Source organism: Onychomys torridus, chromosome 6, assembly GCF_903995425.1.
Source record: "Onychomys torridus chromosome 6, mOncTor1.1, whole genome shotgun sequence".
In the NCBI taxonomy this organism is placed as follows: domain Eukaryota; kingdom Metazoa; phylum Chordata; class Mammalia; order Rodentia; family Cricetidae; genus Onychomys; species Onychomys torridus.
This window is the reverse complement of record NC_050448.1, coordinates 98777064-98798166: the sequence shown is the minus strand read 5'-3', so window position 1 is coordinate 98798166 and position 21103 is coordinate 98777064. Positions and strand designations below refer to the sequence as shown.

Sequence of the window (21103 nt, the reverse complement as noted above, 5' to 3'; positions counted from 1 at the left end):
AAAGGGGTTAAAAGAAGAAAAACCATGTGAGGATCGATTGGTAACATGTGGTTGTGGCTTTGTGTACTGTTCTGGGTCAGTAGGGCCGAAAAGCAGTTTCCTCTCTTGTAAAACATCTATAGGAGACCTATCAAGACGTAAGTTCCTAGTTGCTGTGCTATTCAATGAATAAGAGAATGGCCTTTGTTTAGGAGGCCTGAGCAGGCCAGAGCTCTTCCAATCCCGTCAGGCTCACTCTCGGGTAAACAACACCATGGATTTGTTTCTTTTCTTTAACGTGACATTATCTCGCCTGATGACAAAGATACAGTACGTATACATACATATATATGTACTGTACACACACACACACACACACACACACACACACAGTCCCCTGAGTCCACACACCACAGTGATCCCTGCAGATCCTTGTTCATGGCAGCACTGTTCAGAGCAGCCAAGTAACGGAATCAGTCTAGGTGTTCACCAACAGATGATGAAGGACATGTAGTCCATACACACAATGGAATTTTATTCAGCTATGACACAGAAGGAGAATATTTGCTGGGAAATGAATGCAAATGGAGATCATCGTATTAAGTTAAATAAGCTGGACTCAGAAAGACAGCAAGTTTTCTCTCATTTTTGGCTCCTGTGCTTTGTATACACACAGAAAGCCATACATGCCTATGACCTGCTAGCAGCATAGATGCCAGAGAAAGGAAAGAAACGGAGAAGGGAGAGGAGACTGGGGGTGTGTGCAGGAGAAATGTGATGAATCCAGCACTATCCACAGCGAGTCTGAGTCAACAAAGCATTTGCAAACTATCTACTACTTTTCAGTAGGTTTAGAATGTTCTTCAGCACTAAAATTACCACAAAAGCAACAGCCTGCATTTGTATCTGAACGGTCACCACCAGCTTTTCCCTCAAATTTAAATGACCCTCCCTTCTGTTTTCTGCTTTCAAGACAGTATCTAGTATTTACTTTAAAAAGGAAAGTGAAAATCACATCATATGGAGACTTCCTGTGTTAATTGGATCAAACTAAAAATATTTCTCACAATCACACATTCAGCTCTCAAAAATATAAAGTGAAATGTCTCCTGTCTGGGCCACCCAATTCCCACAGAGACTCACTATCACCCCATCTAGGCGTTGTCTAGTCACAGAGGCGCTAGACTTTGTACCACACAGACCACAGGTCCCAGTTCCTCCAGGCTAAGGGTTAGAATGTTAGCTGCTGTGTGAGCTCTGTGATTTCAGGAAAATCACTCAACTCCTCTAAAAATCCTTCATACCACACAGGACCTAGACACAGTGACCACAGAACACAAGAGTCAGGAGACTTAGGTGGCTCAGTTGATTACGATAAACATACTTCATTGTCTGCTTAAATGAGTAGTAACAAGACCTACCCAGGGCCCGTTAGAACATTCAGCATTGTAAACTAGAGAGTAGCTTGGACTAGGGAGACGGCTCAAAGGATACAGTGCTTGCAGTTCAAATGTGAGGACCTGAGTCCAATCCCCAACTCCCACATAGAGAACTGGTAGGCATACTGGATGCCTGTAATCCCAGCACTCAATTAGGAAAAACAGAAAAGACTAGCCAGAATTGGCAAGCTTCAGGTCCAGGAGAAATCCCGCTCCAAGGGGAGAGGAGGGGCGATCTGGGCAGACCCTTGATGACAACTTCATGTCTACACACACACACACACACACACACTCTCTCTCTCTCTCTCTCTCTCTCTCTCTCTCTCTCTCTCTCTCTCTCTCATCCATATGCTCACATTTCTACACATACACCACACATATATATATATACACAAAAAAACTTACAAGAATACAACACATACACATGTAAGACATACAGTAGCTATATTTATTTATTCTTATTCAACCTATTTTAAAGTTATAGCTTCACTAATTATAGCCTTATAAAGCATTTTATATCTGGCAAATGGTTTATACTCCTACAAAATTTGATGTTTTTGTCAAAATTCAACTGTGCTCACAAGAGTGACTCATTCAGAATGAGATGAACAGCATTCATCCTTCTGATTTCCGGGACGAGCCTCAAGAACTCTGCTTCCAATTCACCTTCAACGTTCTTCCGTCTAAGAGACTGTTGTACTAGCGACCAGCCAGCTGCCTCTGTCACTGTGTGCCCATTCTAAAGATCAGCTTCTGGGATCATGACACTGCCTCCCACCCTCTAACGGCCACGGCCTCCGGGAAACAAAAGGATCCACGAAGAAGAGATGCTTTTACTTCTCCGCTTCACATCAGGTCTGTCTTTCCCTCTTTAAGAGTTTTGCACAGTCTATAAATGGAGTGTCATGATAGATCTTGAAATTGAATTTTAGTATTGATTGTGAATGATCTCAAAGTAGATTGAACCCCTGTATTCAGGTAGTAATACATTTCAGGTATAACCATTGAAACCCATGTATATTCAACTCTTTGCCCAACTCTTTTTTTTTTTTTTTTTTTTAAAGATTTCCTTATTTTTATTTTATGTGTTTGAAGGTTTTTCCTGAATGTATTTAAGTACATCATGTGCATGCAGTATCCACAGAGGCCAGGAGAGGGCACAGGATCCTCTGGAGTTACAGGCAGTTGTGAACCACTGTGTAGAACTGAACTTGGGTCCTCTGCAAGAGTTGCAAGTACTCTTAACCACTAAACCATCTCTCTAGCACCCCTTTGGCCCAATTCTTATAGAGAAGTTTATTTATCAAGTTATTTGGCTTAGATAAACAATCTTGTCAGCAATTTGAATGTAATTGATTTATGTGAGTGTCAGAGGCTAAATACAGATTTTACTACATGGGAGGAAAAAAAAGAGGCTAAGATTGGAAGATGCTGTGAACATAGTGTTATTGTTTGTTTTTGCTCTCTTGGGGGGCCTGCCACCCAACTCCCAAATAAGTTCTCACATGGAAGCTTATTATTTCTTATAAATGCTCAGCCTTAGCTTGGCTTAGTTTCATGCCAGTTTTTCTTAACTGAAATTATCCCCTCTACTTTTGCCTCTGAGCTTTTCCCGTTCTCTTACTGCTGTAAATCTTACTCCATGGCTTGCTGTGTAGCTGGGTGGCTGGACCCTGGAGTCCTCCTCCTTCTCTGGCTGCTAGATTTCTCTCTCCTCCCAGATTTCTCCCTCTATATATTCTCTCTGCCTGCCAGCCCTGCCTGTCCTTTCTCCTGCTTTGCTATTGGCCAGTCTCTATTAGGCTATTAGATGTTTTAGACAGGTACAGTAACACAGCTTCGAAGAGTTAAACAATGCAATACAAACAAAAGTAACACAGCTTAAAATAATATTCTACTACAACACAGCACAACAGAAAAGCATTAAAGCCCTTAGTTGAGTATTTCAAGGGCATTTAGGAACATGCACAAGACTTTCCAAACAGCCATAGTTTATCTTTGTGACAAATGTACACATTTTTTGCTAATTTTGATCTGTTATGTTTGCTTTAAGAAGTGTATTATTAATAATTCTACATATATGTGAATTATATACAGACATATGCATATAATTAGAATATAATATATATCAGTGGTATATAATAATTATATGAATAATTAGTAGCACATATAATTATATATGCATATATACATATAAAGTTTTTACTTGGTATCTATCTGGTAGAAATAAAAGGTGTAAATCAAGTGGGGAGCCCAGTTCTGAAATGCCTTCACAGTACAACGCGCCCCCTTTTGATGCTGCCCCTGCACATAGCGAGTGGCATCCCATCTCTGCTCCCTGTACACGATATTCTGAGCTACTGACCAAACCACAGTCCTGGGCTTTCCCAAGTTACCCCTGACCTCCCTACTCCCTCTTTTGCCAGCAGGAGAATTGTGTCTTGTAATACAGAATTAAATCTCCCCTACAACACTTCATAGAACTTAGGAGCAGGACAGTCTAGACTGCCTTGCAAACACAAGCACTTACTGGTTTTTATTGGTCAAAAAGAATGAATGAATGAATGAGTGAAGAGGCCTTCCCAACACTGTTTCTTGTATTATTCTTGTCATTAGTACTAGTCATTCCATTTTAAAAGTTGGTGTGGACTTAATTTTAAAAACACAACTTTAAAACTAACTTCAGGAATGAGCTGTCAAAGCCAACAGGTTTGACTACTGTCCTAAAGAAACAGCGATTAGGAATAAGGCCTTCTAGACCACACTGACTTCTTCAGTCCCATAAGACAAAATGCCACTTGAGCTCAGCCTTCCCAGTGGACACAAGGACAACATCTCCTCCACTTATGACAGTCAGTGAGGCCATGCACATCAGTCACTTCCATGGCACAAACTATCCCCGGGCCTTGCCTTTGCAGGCTTGAAAACCCCAAGGAAGGAGAGGGCAGGGCAGGAATTTTTCTCCTCATATCTGATAGCTCTGATTTGACTGAACTAACTTTACAACTAGATCACAAAAGTTCATCCAAAAGGCAAAGAGAGGGGAAAGCCGAAATCCTGACAAACAGCTGTTTGATGCTAACAGGCCTGGGATGTCAACACAGAGAGTGCTTGTGACTCGGGCCATTTCCTCCTGAAACCTGGACAAGTTTAGAAACCCTAAGAACCTAGGCATTTAATGAAGACTGTACTTCTTTTTATATGCAATGTTTTCCGTCTTAATCTCTTGGTCACAAATGTCCTCTGCTATCAAGGAGAGGAGGCCATTTCTCACCTTCAGGGCTTCCATGCCAGCCTGGATGACAGGAGCAAAGACAGTCTCGTTTTCGTTAGAGTTAGCAAACATCTCTGGAATCTGGTCCAATAAACTGAGGGAAACAAGAGGAGAAAGGCTTTTAAATGCTCAGCAAATCTGTCCTAAACTTCAGAAGATAAATCACGGATATCTCAAGCCTGAACACATATGACATTTATTTGGTGAGCAAGCATGTGTGGGTAATTGTTACCCACAGGGAATAGGTATCCTGATACAGACACTCCTTAAGGAAAGATATTTTAGCATAGTCTGGCACCAAAACCTACTCTTTGGATGGAACCTTTGCTAAATTACCCTCACTGTAGACACTTTTTGATTCATTATATTATCTATTTACAATACCCATGAGGCTTTAAATAATACTCTATCTTTTTTTTAAAGATTTATTTATTTATTTTATTACGTACACAGAAGAGGGCGCCAGATCTCATTACAGATGGTTATGAGCCACCATGTGGGTGCTGGGAATTGAACTCAGGACCTTTGGAAGAACAGTCGGCACTCTTAACCTCTGAGCCATCTCTCCAGCCCTACTCTATCTTAATATGTACAGTACATGCAAGAAATGCATTCCTTTCATTCCCTTTCCATCAAGGAGAAAGAATTTAAAGGGCTGAGAGTGAATGATCTACACCACAAAGGGGTAAATCTAACATGCATGCCAAGAGTTGTGTACTCTATGCCATAAGCCCCTGCTAACGACAATGCCAAACAAGATTTGTAGTTGAATGGAAACACAGTGTGACTTAAAACATACACCTAATCTGCACCTAAGTAGAAGACACTTGATATTTACTTGTGAATCACAGATTGAGAGTCTTGGTAGTTGACAAGGAAACCATCCAACAAAGGAACGAAGACCTCTCCCACATCTGTCACCACCATCATCTGAGGCTGGGCCAAATTACTCTTTACGTTGAAGAAGTGCAGGACTTTGTTGTATGTGATAAAGCCAACTCGAATCGCAGATGTCTCCTCATGCTCCTCCCTAGGAGAAGAAACAAAGCCGAACTTCAGGCACAAGCTCTCAAGAACACGGTTTGGCTCTCGCTCAAAGGCGATGAAGGCACCACAGACTTGGGACTCGGAGACCATTTTGCCTTCTCAAGTCTTTTGCCTGTGAGACGAGGCTTCTACCTAACTTCAACAACTGTGCCTCCTACAGAACATCAGAAAGGCATATTTAAAGTTCTGGCTTCAATTTCTATTGCCCTTAGAAAGCAATAGTAAATCATGGCAGGAAGGGATCCAGATTACTTCAAAACTAAGCAGGTTGACAAAGGAAGACATTCTCAAAATTCTAGGTCTAGGATTAGATATTATGAAAACATGTCATACATATTTGCTCATGTGATTCTTTTTCTTTCTTTCTTTTTAATTTTTTTTGGGGGGAGGTGAGGTGTCTTTTCAAGATGTGGTTTCTCTGTGTAGTCCTGGCTCTCCTGGAATTTACTCTGTGGACCAGACTGGCCTTGAACTCAGGGATCTGCCTGTTCTACCTTCCAAGTGCTGAGATGAAAGGCATGCTACAATATGCTTGGCTTATTTTTACTTCATAGGAAATTACACTTTTAGAATTTCCATGAACAACCTGGGCTTATTATATTCATATAAATAAATAGTTCTTAGAAGTCACTGAAAGACCAAACCAATGGGGCATCTCAAGCAACTGGAGAGAAGGGATGCTTGAGTTACCAATGGGACAGTTGTTTGCATCAGGAAAGAACTTTCAGCTCCTGCATGATACTTTTACTGCATATCCTACAAAATCTCAATGTAATAATAGTGAGATTTTAACAATACACCACAGAACTATATAACAGCACTTATAAATAAGATGTCTTGTGGTGGTCATGATAAGAAGATGAAATCTCTAAAACTGCAATAAACAGCATCTTTTCTTTCAGGAATTCCAAACAAACTGTTAATGTTCCAGAAAGTATAGGAGAATTAACTCATTCACCTCATCTGTAGTGAAGATATTCAGAATTTAGTGGTACAGGCTCCAGTTACCTGCTTACTGACCACATTTCTGCCCACTTCTGACTGCCCTAAGTAAACTATCCACTCCACACACACTCTAGGTTTCAGGCAAATACAGCACAGTGCTCAGTGTCTGAATGACAGCCACAGAAAAGGTACATTGCATTTTCCTTGACTCTTCCATTTCAGTGAAATCTCATCTGCTTAGGGCACTTTTCTTCTGAAGAAGGGTATATTCTTCTCATTTCTGAATTTTCTCCATAACATAAATCCTGCCTTGAGGCTGTGGTGGTGTTGTCTGTAACCCAAGCTTTTCGGAAATAGAGACAGGAATATCAGGTGATTAGGGCCAGCCGTGGCTACATAAGAGTGTCTCAAAAAACTCAAATAATCAATGAATGAGGTGTGTTGTGTACGCGCGCGTGTGTGTGTGTGTGTGTGTGTGTGTGTGTGTGTGTGCGCATGTTTATATACAAGCAACTTGAACACAAGGAAAAAGGAAATGAAAATGCCCACCAAGAGATATCTCAGGTGGAAATGTCAGAGTCCAGGCTGACAAGAACTGGTTTTTACCTGTTTCACTTCTTTCTTCAATGGGGTTTGATAAATGGGTAAAGTTTAAAAGGTTCTCATTACCTATTGCCAAAGCAATGAGTAAATGCTTACATTTTGGACATTTGCAATGCTTTCAGAAGTGAGAGTTCCCATCTACTTGGTTCAAACAGATATAGATACACACGGGTGTCTCCTGAGCTATATGACTTCACCCCAGCAGCTGCTACGCTACATGCTGTGCCACCCTGAGCATCACTGCGTGTACGGCACTGCTTCTGGGCTTTCTCTGATTCCCTGTTATTACAATCTTGCTTGTCAAGACCAAGCATAAATTCTTCCTCCTCTATGAAATCTCCTGAGGCTACCAGCTAGAAGTAATTTCTTCTTCTAAATTCCTGTAAAGCGTTTCTTAGTGTACAGCACAGCTGGAAGTTAATGGAAGGAAATGCCCAAGACTTATCTACCACCAACCCCTGCCCTGTGCCATTCCACAAAGCGTACTGTGGTGGAGAATTCGTATTGAGGGTGACTTACACGCTGCTGAAACACTGGACTGTGCGGTGGCAAATCAGAGCTTGTAACGGTTAATCCTGGTTGTTAACTTGACTGGACTGACAATCAATTGCAACAAAGATTTCTGGGCATGTCTGTGACAGATTATCTAGATGAGCGCAAAGACTCATCCTGAATGTGGGCAGTAACATTCCTTGGGGGAGAGCTCTAGACTGGATTAAAAAGAAGACAAAGCTGAGTTGGAGAGATGGCTCCGTGGCTAAGAGCACATAGAGGTCTTGCTGAGGACCCGAGTTCAGTTCTCTGCACCCATATCAAGTGGCTCACAACTTCCTGTAACTCTAGCCCCAGGGGAATGTGAATCTTTTATAGAAGTTTCTGTGGGCACCTGCACTCATGTGTACACACCCGTAACTGACAATAAACAAATAGGGAGAAAGAGCACTGTATAGTGCTGTTCATTTCTTTCTGCTTCTGACTGCAGATGCAATGTAGCCAACCTGCCTGGTTGCCATGACGTTGTGTACCCACAAAGTGTGAGCCAAAATGAACCCCTTCTTTCAGCTGCTTCTGTAACAGAAGTCTAAAGGTAAGCCATAATGGTGCAACTCTGGTTTATAATCAGCCTGGCCAGAAACACTGACATGTGCAATGAGAAGATGCTGCAAATCATGGGTTTTTACTTGACAAACAGTTCACCAGCACATCATGCATTCACCTATGTTTCCTAGTAACCTTTCATTGCCTAAATAAAAATGTCTGATAAATCATGAGGGACTGATTCTCTTTTCATAGTCAAATTGCAGTCAATAGGGCAACACACAGACACAGACACAGACACAGACACACACACACACACACACACACACACACACACAAACACACACACACACAAAGAGAAAAAGAGAGACTCACTCCAGACTTATACCTCTCACTGGATTTGGGCACGTTCTGTCTAGGTGGGAAAGAGCATCTTGGGACCCACAGGGATAACTGGTGATCTAAATTAACATTTTAAAAGAGCATCTAATTGGAATATCTTACATCATTGTAAAATTTATCATTCATCTTTATAGAAACATGCTTTTTAATTTGAGAAACAATACAAAACTTTTCAAAAATTTCTTCATAAAACTGTTTTGAAATTTCCTCAACATTCTAACATGTCACATGAAGAAAACTGCCTTTCCCCAGTAATTATGTATAACTCTGTGGAGTATATGTAGGACTGTATCCTAACTCTGCGGGATACATGAAGGACTCTGTATAACCCTGTGGGGTACATGCAGGACTGTATCCTAACTCTGTGGGGTACATGAAGGACTCTATATAACTCTTGGGGGGTACATGCAGGGCTATATCCCAACTCTGTGGGGTACATGCAGGGCTATATCCTAACTCTGTGGGGTACATGCAGGGCTGTATCATAACTGTGGGAATACATGAATGACTATAATACTCTGTGGGGTACATGAAGAGGTCAGGAGTTAAGGGGCCTTCCTCTTCTGCTTTTCAGCTACACTCTTTCTAACAGCAGCCAGATTGTTTAATAGTATGAATCTGGCAGAGCGATACCGCAGACATTGGTAAGCAGATAAACCATGAAACTCCAAACTCATGAATTTTTATTAATTTTAGACAGTTGTTCTCTTTTGTACGCTCCTGTAGATTTCTGTGTGTACAGGTGTGTGTGGAGGCCAACAGTCAGCATTAGATGTCATCCTCAGGGTGCCAGCACCTCCTTTGACACAAAGTCGTTCACTGGCCAGGAGTGTAGTGGATAGCCATCCCAGCATTGCCTGGAAGTTCCAACCCCCATTGAGGCTTCGGTAATGGTCACGCCCACAAGGCAGGGCGGAGGAGGAAGCGGAAGACCAAGGATCGGGAAGAGGTCACTCTCTTGGTTCCCGGACTCTGGACGCTGGAGGTAGACCGAGCAGAGTTCTCCAGAGAACACGGCCGGACTGCACTATACCCTTGCCAGACCCTGTAACCTACCCCCTCATTTGTAAGTACCCCACAAAATAAACCTCCCTTTTAACTACGTGGAGTGGCCTTAATAATTTCACCAATACAGGAGCTTGCCAATTACTCTAGATTAGCTGCCAGCCACAGGCCCTGGCATTCTTACCTGGGTCCTGGAAATTGAACTCAGGCCCCCTTGCACATGAAATAAAATAAAATGAAGGCAAATGCTTATAAGCTGAGCCATCCTGCCAGCCTCGTTTCCAATATTTGCTTCATCAACATTGGAAAGAAACAAAAGTCGAAATGACCCAATGATTTGATATGAACAACAGATGAAGGATTTTAAAGTTTTTCTTCTTTGTTTCAAAGAAGTCAGAAAATCTAAAAACTTTGCAAGGCCAGATGCAAATTCAAAGTCAAACAGAAAAGAAGGGGCTTTTCTTTTCGGAGAACTCAAAACATTCTAGAACACCAAGCACACGCAGACTGTTTTACAGAGACCACAAAGCACGTCACCCACTTCCATACAAGACGAGCTATCAGATCGATGGGGCAGTCTTACCGTAAAAAAATTAAAAAATAAAAAATAAGGCCGCATATGCACACAGACCAAAACCAATTTCAGTCCAAAAGCAACCAGGTGTTTTGTTTTTTTTTTTTTTTTAAAATGAAGACAGCTGTTTTGAAAATGCACAGTTCAGAGAGATTTGAATAGCACCAGAGAGTAAGCAGCTGTGACCCTTGACTCTTCTCTCTTGTCTTCTGCCAAAGTCACGCTGCTTCAGGGGGTATGGTTACAGTGAGAACACCAGAAGGTGTACTTTCAGATCTTAGACCTAAATGCTGCCAGCTTCACACCACTGCTCCTGGTAAGGAACACGGGGTTTGCGGAGTGACTGTTGGTGAAGATAGGCTAGCCTGACCCAGGGGAGACAATAAAAGGGAAGAATGGTTCCGTTTTCAGAAAATGGAGTGGTTCTTTATAAACTACCCCTTTCTATAGACTAAATGTAAAATTCAGATTTGACCTTGAGTCAGCCCATGGGCAGGCTCCATGATGAGGCACATGCTATCTAGCCTCTAATAGAAAACGCTCCTTCTCAAGTCCCTCTGAAAACACTGTGAGACAAAAGCTGTCTCAGGGCATCTGGGTGGGCCTCTGCCGCCACCTGCAGCTGGCTCCAGCTGACCTTTCACCTCAGGCCAGTCTGAAGTCACCTCAGTGTTTCTCAAACATCCCCACGACTTTCCAAACCATCGCAACAATATTATGAGTTCAGCTTAACAGATCCAAACAAAGGCGTTCCTGGGAGGTCCAGAGCCCACTCGTCCTCCTTCCTCACAGACAAAGCATCTGTTCTGATGGAAAGACTACAGAGGGGTGGGCCTTCAGAGGCCAAGAAGCACCATGGCTGAGGAGTTCCTCCTCACCCAAACTCCCCTGTCCAGGCCAGATGTCGCCCTGTGTGCTGAGGGAGGAGGTGAGAGGTGTGGAACGCACACGTCCTGGCTTCCCAGTCCTCCGAGCCTGGCCTCTCGGCAGAAGACAACATCCCCCTGCTCCCATCTCCATGCTCGGTATGAACTCCAGTTCCAAGCAGCTAGCTTGTGCACAGAGACAGCTAGAACTCAGCTATGATTTTAATTTTGGTGCAGGAGACCAGAGAGAGAAACAAAAGGATACTAATAGCTTCTTTCTGCCATTTTTTTCCTAGTCTCTCTTTAAGGGTTTTATTTACATAAAAAATGCTTTTTGTGCACCCCTCTCCGACCTCTCAAAGCAAATCTGCTTTGTTTTTTTTCTCTGCCAAATTTAGTGTAAGCTACATGCATGCATACAATTCTATTTTATGGCTAAAATTGCCATCAATTTTGTCTCCCTTTCTCGTCTAGAGCAGGTAGCACGCCGCCAGCGAGCCTCCCAACGCAGGTTGCGGTGGTGACGTCATCAGGACAGGGTAGAGGCACCTGCTTCGCTGCTGCTGCATTTCCTTCTCAGTACCACTTGCTGGAATGGCAGAGAGAGGCTCACCTCCCTTACACGGCTACGGCTACGGCAGGACACACAAGCAGCAGGGCAGAGCTTGCTCCCATCATAAGGGCAGAAGGGAATTGGGCTAAAAAGATTCCCTCCCTTCATATGACCGTCACTCAGTGTTCCGGAACCCTTTGGGCTCTGCCACTCTCAGCACCCACCAGCTTTTCTGTAACAGACTTCCCCACTTTTCCCCACATCCTCACTGTTGGGACTCTCCTTGTCATTTATAAAGTATTCTGAGATGGTCCGTTTGTCTATCACTGTTTTTATTTCTGTTTCCTTTTCTTTTCCTTATGCAAACATCCACCTTGACATTTTGGATTTTCAGAAGAAGGGTGAAGTTTGATTTATAACTACAGTGTTCCCATTAGCCAATGACGTTCACCAGCCAGTCTGCACCAGCTCGGTGCTACAGCATAACTCACAGAGGCCCAGCAGTTCCCTTACTTGGGTAGTCTCTGCAGCACAGTCTTCAGCTCTTCACAGATGAGCTTGACCAGTCCATTCTTTATGTTACTGTAGGAGACGTCAATCATGAAGATAAAGGCTGGGGGGTTGGGTGGCTTGTTCTTCTGCAGGAAGGCAAACACACCACACAAGTAGACACAACGTCAGTATGTCTCATAACCAAGTGTAAACAAACTCCGAGGGCTATCAGATGCTTTGGTCAATACTTAGGATATAACATTTGTGAATCAAATAACTTGCTAGGAAACTCAGTCCCTGATGCTATTCAATAAATAAATAAAAGAAGCCACTTAGTTTCCAAGTTATGACATGAACTGTCTATTATATTTAACAGAGATGGCTCACCTTCAGATCTCCAGAGACCCCCTACTGTGACTGCTGAAGGGAGATCGAGCATTAGGCCAACCTTGCATGCAACATGCTCCCTTATAGGAGAAAATGTATTTGGGGGCCTGAAAAGGAATGCTAAAAAGGAGTACAATTGGAAATTAACATTTTTGGGAGATAAAACCAAGCTTCATTAACTGGGATATCAGGATTCTCAGGTCTCTTGCCAGTTCCTTTGGTTTTCGATATACTTTTGTTTGGTTTTGTTTTTGAAGCAAGGTCTCGCTGTGCCTCATGCTGGCCTCAAACATCATCCATTCTCTTGTCTAAGGCTCTCCAATGCTGGGGTTACAGGAATCTACCAACACACTCAACTACAGATATGAAAATGTCTAGTTTTAACTGCATACCTTCAAAAATGTACATTATAAAATACTCTCAAAACTCACTTCATATCTGTGGTAAAGAAAAATGGCCCCTTCCCTATGTCTTTGCAGCAGTCACTGTAACAGAAAGCAGCTGTGAGGAAAATGGGCCTCACTGTTTCCCAACCTGGCTGCTGTCCAAACAGCTCATAAGGAAGCGATCCTTCAGCTGGGATTTATAAAATGTTTGGAAAAGAAAGCCACAGGCAAATATCATCAGTGACCTCCACTAGAGAGTAAAGATCCAAGACCAAGAGTTTTTCAACTTATGGTAAAGCAGAAAAATGTTCTAAAATTAAAATATATTTCCATTATTATATGATTAGATGATAACGGTTACAAATGATCTCATTGATTCCGTCTGTATCTACTGTAACAGACATAATACCATTCTAATAAAATACCCCATCTCAAATTAAAACTTATAAGACTCAAAATTCAATCTGAAAATGTCACTTTTCCATATCCCAAATCAGAACAGCCTAGGAATGAGGGAGCTCTGCCAGTGTCTGCATGAGACTTTCTTCTGAATTCCCAAGTTCCATCTCCTCTTTCCCATAAACTGGATTCTACCAGGTAAAATAGCAACCATTCTCATTAATCAAAGCAAAGCCTCCTGGTGACCATCCCAACTGTATCTAATACTCTCTCATACATTCCCCATAAGTCACTCCTCACTGACCTGCCCCATAGCTCTAGCCAGCTTGTAAGGGAAAAAGATCATTAGAATAACAGTTGACTTCCCAACAGTTGAAAGCTAGAATAGCCTAGATGGGTGTTCTACCAACTCTGAGAGACCACAGATACCAGCCCAGACTACTACACCCAGAAAAACTATCAATCACAATCAAAGGAGAAAGAGAATCATTCCATGACAAACCAGTTTAAACAATCTCTACCTACCAATCTACCCCCACAGAAGTCACTAGAAGGAAACTTGAGTCTGAAGAGGTTAACTATACCCAAGAGGGCACAAGGAACAAACCATCCAAGAACAGTAGACAAAATGGAGTTGGTTCCTTGAAAAAAATAAATGAGTTCACAAAACTTTAGCTAAGTTAATCAAAATATAGAGAGAGGTGATACAAATTAATAAAATTATGGGGAAAAGAAGAATATTACAACAGATACCAAGGAAATTCAGAGAATCACAAGGACATACTTTAAAAATCTATATTCCACTAAACTGGAAAAACCTTAAAAAAAATGGACAAATTTCTTCATATATATAAGACTTTCCAAAGTTAAGTCAAGATGAAATAAAAAGCTTAAACAGACCCATAATCCCCCAGTGAAACAGAAGCAGGAATTTAAAATCTCTTAACAACAATAACAAAAAGGAAAACACAAAAATAAACAGAAAAAAAAAAAAAAAAAAAAACAGGACCAGCTGGATTCAGTACAGAATTCTACCGGACCTTCAAAGAGGAACTAATGCCAATACCCCTCAAACTGTTCCACTAAATAGAAACTGAGGGAATACTTCCTACATCTTTTTATGAAGCTACTATTGCCCTTATACCAAAACCAACTGCAAAGAAAAACTAATCTGGATACATCTTCTTGCTATCTGCTCTCAACACACAAATTTGGCCTCTAGACTAAGTCTCTGGAGGGAAGCTGCAGCCAGAGGCTGTTTTCCAGATGTGAGATAGTAGCAGGCACTTGTTTTCGGAAAAGGAAGGAAAGAAGTCCCAATGGACCTGTGCCTTCACCGACTCCTGACGCTTCAGGAGCACTGTGACTCAAGAATAGGCACTGTGGGGACCCACGCTGGAGTCTGTCAGCACAACACAAAGGGTCAGGGTACCACACCTGCAGGTGCGCACACTCACTCACCCCCTCATCCCACTTGTGCTGACCTACTCCCACCTGTGTCAGACGTGCAGGAATGTCACAAGATGACTAGAGGGACCCCAAGGTGTCAGAATCTATGAGAACACACTCGCAAACACCCAATGCCCCAGGGAGAACAGATAAAATAAAGATGTCCCCTAAGTTAGATGAAGACACACAAAGCACCACTTGGAACAAATAAATGAAAACATGTGCTCACAGTAAACTTCCATCTAGTCAGGAAGTAGAGAAGAAGTAGGAACTTGCCAGACAAGGGTCGTACACACATGATGGGTGAGTGCAAAGACACCTCTTCTCTTATCTATACAAAGGCAGAGCTGATAAAGCCAGTCTCTGTGTTGAGACTTTCATACAGTTGTAGACAGCTCTGCGACGGTGGTGGCAGTGTCCCACAGTTGGTGGCTTTACAAGGAAAGTTAATTTTGTTATCTTCTGTTTTTCTTTTAAGAAAGAAGCCAAAGAAGTTTAAGGGGGGTAGTCAAGAGTCTCACAGTTACACATTAAAGTGAGCAAGCCAGCAGTCCTCTAAGCATACTGGTTAAGTTTCTCCCTCGGCAGAGAAGTCATTAACAAACCAAAAGAGGCAGAGACCTGGATGGGATTACTGCACTAAAAAGCAGTACAACATCTGGGAGTGGTGGCACACACCACTCATCCCAGCATTTGGGACTTGGAGGATCAGCAGTTCAAGGTCACCTTCAGCCACATAGTAGGGTCAAGGACCAAACTCAGTGAGAACCTGTCTCAGACACCAAGTCAAAACAAACAAAAAGACAGGCTACTCTCTCTCAACAAACAAAAAGAATGGTTTCCTACTTCTATCCCACATTTCTAAGCTTGATTACCCCAGGAGGCTCTGCAGCAACTGAACCATGCTAACACATTAGGTTGGATCGGTGTCTGAGGTGCTTCTACATGCCCTGGGAGATGCTCCGTCTGCGAACCAAGTCATGTCTTTACAGATGGAAGCCGTTCAGTGAAACTCAGCATCAGCACAGAAATGCTCAAGTCCTGGCACCACTCACTCTGCAGTAGTCCAGCGTGGCGACGTATTCATAGGATCCCAGCGACAGCTCCGGCTTCTCAAAGTGGTCCACTCGCCTTCCAATGTGGTCCAGATGTTGGAAATAGAATGGAGGGACTAAGAAAAACAAGCCAAGGCAGGAAATCCTTTGTTTTCACAGGCAGACAACACAACAAATTCTCAGATTTTATAATAGAGGGAAGGAGTCAGGATAAAGAACACAAGCTGTTCTCAGCATCACTACTGTGAGAGCATGTCTTAGAAATATGTGAAAAACGAGTTTTCTCTTTTTTAAACTTACTTTCTGACTCTTGTATATGGTGTAAGTCATGACACTTTTGCCTTTCAATTATGTTTATAATAGTTTTGTCATATATAAATTTTGATTTTTTATGATGAAATCAATCTGCCTAGAATTCTATCTATGGAACTACATAATTTTATAAATAATTTTCACCAATGTTGATTTCCTCTTTACTGTTTCTCAGTATAATGTATTACTACATTTTAGTCATAAAATGTTTTATACATATAGAAAAACCACAGACCACAATATTTATATTCATGTAACCAGAATGAGAGCTTTGCTAAAAGCCTCTTGACCATATACAAGTTACTGATGGCAAAGAACATTCATAATTTTGGAAATGCCAGAGAAAAGTGTTGCTGTTTTCACGATAACATACCCAAATATCTGCCTCTACTCATTTACCTCATTTTAAGGATTTAGTTTTCTATCTGAATTTTTAACATAGCTGACAGAGACTGATGCTGGCTATTTGGATTATACTCTCAACTACGATCTTTGTTCCACCTTAATTAAGAAATATCTTCAGCCCTGGGCTTTCACATGCTAATCTGCTAGTATCTGGCCCTACTCATGGAGAAGATTACTGTATTAGGGAAAGATCTCAGTTGAAGTCCTAATTTGATTCAAATGTCTCAGAAGGTTACTTCTAGCAACGTTCTGGAAGTCACCCAAAGGCAGAGCGAGACTTATGACTCACACACTGAACTCTTGGACAAATAAGGCCTGGTGTCTCTGCGCGAAAGAGCTCCTGTTGCCTGGAGATGGCCAGAGAAGGCCGTGCAATGCTGTTAATAGTATGTGGGAAAGTTACCAATGCTTTTAAGTATTTTGCTAAGAACAGCATCTCCCTTTGTAAAAACACAAAAGCAGTACCTTTTGGGTTGAAACCAACACTCATCAGCTGTGAACAAGCAAATTATAACAGGGCTATTTTTCTAAAGCCAGACTTTCAAAAAAACAGAAGTTTCAGATTCTATGTTCTTACCATCTCATGGCTGTTTCTTTTAGGAGTGAACTTTATAAAGTTTATATTTACATACTTTGACCCTGAACTTGATGAATTCAACATCTTGAAAAGATTACAGAAGACGAAGATGACAGTCTCTCTCAGTAAAGTCAAATAAACCAGGGGCCATGATGATGACTTAGTTACATGTAGGTGTCATGCAGATTTCTGGGTTGTCTGGCTTATAGTGTGTGGAATGGTAATTTCTATACAGCATAATATATAATTCACTCACACTCATACATCTACATATAATGTGATTTTTTAAAATTAATTTTACATGCTCATTAACATTTAATATTATCTTGTCACCTATCCTCAACCAAACTCAAGTCACACCATAAATTATGATCTGTTTCTCTCCTTGTGTGTGTGTATGTGAGTGTATGTATGTGCACGTGTGTGTGTGCATGTGTGTGCGTGTGCATGTGTATGTGTGTTTGCAGCTGCACATGTGAGGCCGGGTCAACCTCAGGTGGTGTTCCTCAGGAGCCGTCCACTTTGTGACTTGAGACAGGGTTTCTCACTGGGACTTGGAGCTTGACCATTTGGCTAGGGTAGCCAGGCAAGAAGCCAGAGGAATTCTCCTGTTTCCACCTTGTCAACCCTGGGGCCTACAAACAGGCATCACCACACTCTGCTTATTTTTCATATGGATGCTGAGGACCAAACTCAGGCCCTCATGTTTGTGGACAAGTGCTTTTTCCATAGTGCCCTCCCTCACTTCGCCTAGCATGCACATTAGCAGATTTGTGAGAGGATAAAACGAAAAACACATCGAAAAGACATCATGATAATGTCCCTTCCTCCTAAATATTCAACATTCATATCAGAAGGGGAAAGCCCCTGGTTATATGAGCTTTTCCTAAATAACAATGAATTCAAGGACAAGCCCAGGAGACAAAAGAGAAGTCTCCAGGTCTTATTTATCTTCTGCAAATGCAAGAAGGAAAGTCTCCTATTGCATTTGAATGGGGCACCGTGGGGGAGACACAGTCCACCATCACACTTGTCAGTTTCATGCAAAGCTACAGCAGTTTCCATGGGAGGCTCCTGCAGCTACACCCAGGTAAGAGGGACCTAGCTCCATCCGCAATGGCTTCTCTTTAGGGACGTTACAAGTAGTGGCCCCTGCCCCCCAAAAAGTCTGTCTTTCCTAAGCTAAGAAGTATAACCCATCTTATTTTTAAATGAAATGCTTTTACAGAGTGCTCTCAATGGCGCCCCTTACCGTCATTCACACAGTTGCAAAATCCGCACTGGTAGCGCCTTCCGCCTTCGATGAACTGCATGAATGGGCACATGTAGGCTTTGCACCTGTTGCACCGCACCGGCCCGCTCTCCCCGTGATTCACCAAGTACAGGGGGGTCTAGAAGAAGGACAAAAGGAATCGGGAGTACAGGGATTCTGGGTACCATCAAAATCCTCCGCTGGAACTCACTAAGAAACTCTTAATGAGCATTTGCCAGGACAGTGAAGATTCTCCCCAGATGACCACGGAATTCAAGGATTATGACACAGCCCACCACACTCAAAGACTCATTTGAATTTACAAACATATCTCAATTGTAAGCACATATTAACACCTGCATGCGGAAATCAATATGTATATGCATGATTACCCGTATGTGTGTGAAAAGAGAATACAGAAAACGTAACAATGTAAATATTTCATTAAGCTATGTTAAAATGTCCCTGGTGCTTATATCATGCATACTGCTAAGCTGTGCACACTCCAAACAAAATAACAAGATAGCTGTTTTAAGGGTTTAGTGTGTATGGCAGCATGTTGTTCATGTAGTATACAAATGACTTCTTTTAAAATAAAACTATTTAGCCTGGAGAGATGGCTCAGAGGTTGATAGCACTTTGCTCTTACAGAGGACCCAGGTTCAATTCCTAGTACCACCATGGTTGTTCACAAACCATCCATAACTCCAGTTCCAGAAAATCTGATGCCCTCATTTGACCTCCATGGGCACCAAGCACACTCATGGTACATATACATACATGTGGGCAAAACATTCACATGTAAAATAAAATGAATACATTTAATAAAAAATTTTGAAAAAAATCAGGTGGGATGAGGGATTATCAGGTGGGGTGAGGAACCATCAGGTGGGGTGAGGGACCATCAGGTGAGGTGAGGGACCATCAGGTGAGGTGAGGGATCATCAGGTGGGGTGAGGGACCATCAGGTGAGGTGAGGAACCATCAGGTGGGGTGAGGGACCATCAGGTGGGGTGAGGGACCATCAGGTGAGGTGAGGGACCATCAGGTGGGGTGAGGGACCATCAGGTGAGGTGAGGGACCATCAGGTGGGGTGAGGGACCATCAGGTGGGGTGAGGGACCATCAGGTGAGGTGAGGGACCATCAGGTGGGGTGAGGGACCATCAGGTGGGGTGAGGGACCATCAGGTGAGGTGAGGGACCATCAGGTGGGGTGAGGGACCATCAGGTGAGGTGAGGGGCCATCAGGTGAGGTGAGGGACCATCAGGTGAGGTGAGGGACCATCAGGTAGGGTGAGGGACCATCAGGTGAGGTGAGAGACCATCAGGTGGGGTGAGGGACCATCAGGTGGGGGTGAGGGACCTCAGGCCATTTTCTCCCAAAGGTTTAGGAAACCCAGTCCTGATGTTTGCCTTTGTCAGATGGTCCAAGAGAAAGCCGATCCACTGCTGGGGGTTTGGAAATGAGCTGTGAGGTCCCAGAACAGTGGAAGAGGAGGAAAGGGGAGGACGGAGGAGTTGTTGAGACAAGGATTAATGTGCGAATGTAGAGACATGTTCTTGGCACAGATGGCTGGGGAAATGTAGCTGCCATTGTTTCTATCCAGAACAACTTTATCTCTGTAAAAAGCACTTAGCACACGGAAAAAAAAAAAAAAAAAAAAAAAAAAAAAAAAAACTGTCTTTAAAGGGAGGGTTAGAGCTGGATAGTATGAAATGTACTTGGGTTTCTGAAGAAAAACTTCTTAGTTACTGCAAAGTGTTCTCATAAAAATGACCTAGAGGACAGAAAATCTACCTTCCAGGAGATTTTAACATGGTTATGAACTAGTGGTTAAAAGTTGAGAGGCATTTTTAAGCATCTAGGGATTTGCCTCAAACCTGCACATGGATGTACACGGTAATGTTTTTATATATACTTTTCATTTGAAAGATACGGACTGGCCTCAGTTTGCTCTTTTTAGAGAGTAGCAAGAAAACATGCTCTAGGGACCAGATTGAGCAAGAAGATGCAGGCACCAAACAGAGAGACCTGGGACTAAAGACTCAGTAGAGTGAGAGCTGAAGACAGGGCAGACGCACGGGTCAGGCCACTGCTTCTGGATGCTTCTCTTTACCCCAGACCAGACACCGCTTTCTGAAGCTAAGCAAGGAGGAATTCCGCAGTTAGCCTTCACCTTCACCGTGGCCAAATTCTACTCTTTCATCCTTTTGTTTTCAAAGACTTCAAAGACTACAGCCAATTCCCTGAAATACTTTAGAAACAAATACGACACAATTATTTGCTAGACAAGCCAGTGGAAATGGAAGGTAATTTGCCTTTATTTTCAGTATTATAATTTGCCCAAAGGCAGACCATGCCTAAAACGTCTGGGAACTATCACTAACCGCCATGCAAGCATTCCAGTCCTGGCAGATTCAACTCACAGAACTAAGCATGGATGTCTAGCCATAAACTTCAGTCAAGTCAAGACTATATCTTGGCTATTTAGAACTCTCACGTTTTCCTGTGTTCCCTCCTTTGGAAAGCAGATGGTGATAAGAAAGAAGGGTCTTCAGACAACCAGGGTAGCAGTAAAGAATGTTAAAAGCTTTTTAACTGTTTACCTTTTTTTCAGGGGTGACAGGGAAAGGATTTTTAAATGGCAGTGTATTGTTTAATCT

The 21103-nt window shown here is 42.4% G+C and overlaps 1 protein-coding gene across 2 annotated transcripts in view; it reads right to left on the bottom strand.

Annotated features, from left to right (window-relative positions):
- The window catches only part of Sec24d (SEC24 homolog D, COPII coat complex component), an 88915-nt gene that overhangs the window by 17923 nt on the left and 49889 nt on the right, over positions 1–21103 (bottom strand). For both annotated transcript variants that reach the window (XM_036191417.1, XM_036191418.1), the window contains exons 9-13: positions 18440–18578; positions 15894–16009; positions 12239–12363; positions 5531–5722; positions 4693–4786 (exon numbers count right to left, since the gene is read on the bottom strand). In XM_036191417.1, the coding sequence (XP_036047310.1) occupies positions 4693–4786; positions 5531–5722; positions 12239–12363; positions 15894–16009; positions 18440–18578 (666 nt within the window). The remainder of the gene's footprint in view (positions 1–4692; positions 4787–5530; positions 5723–12238; positions 12364–15893; positions 16010–18439; positions 18579–21103) is intronic.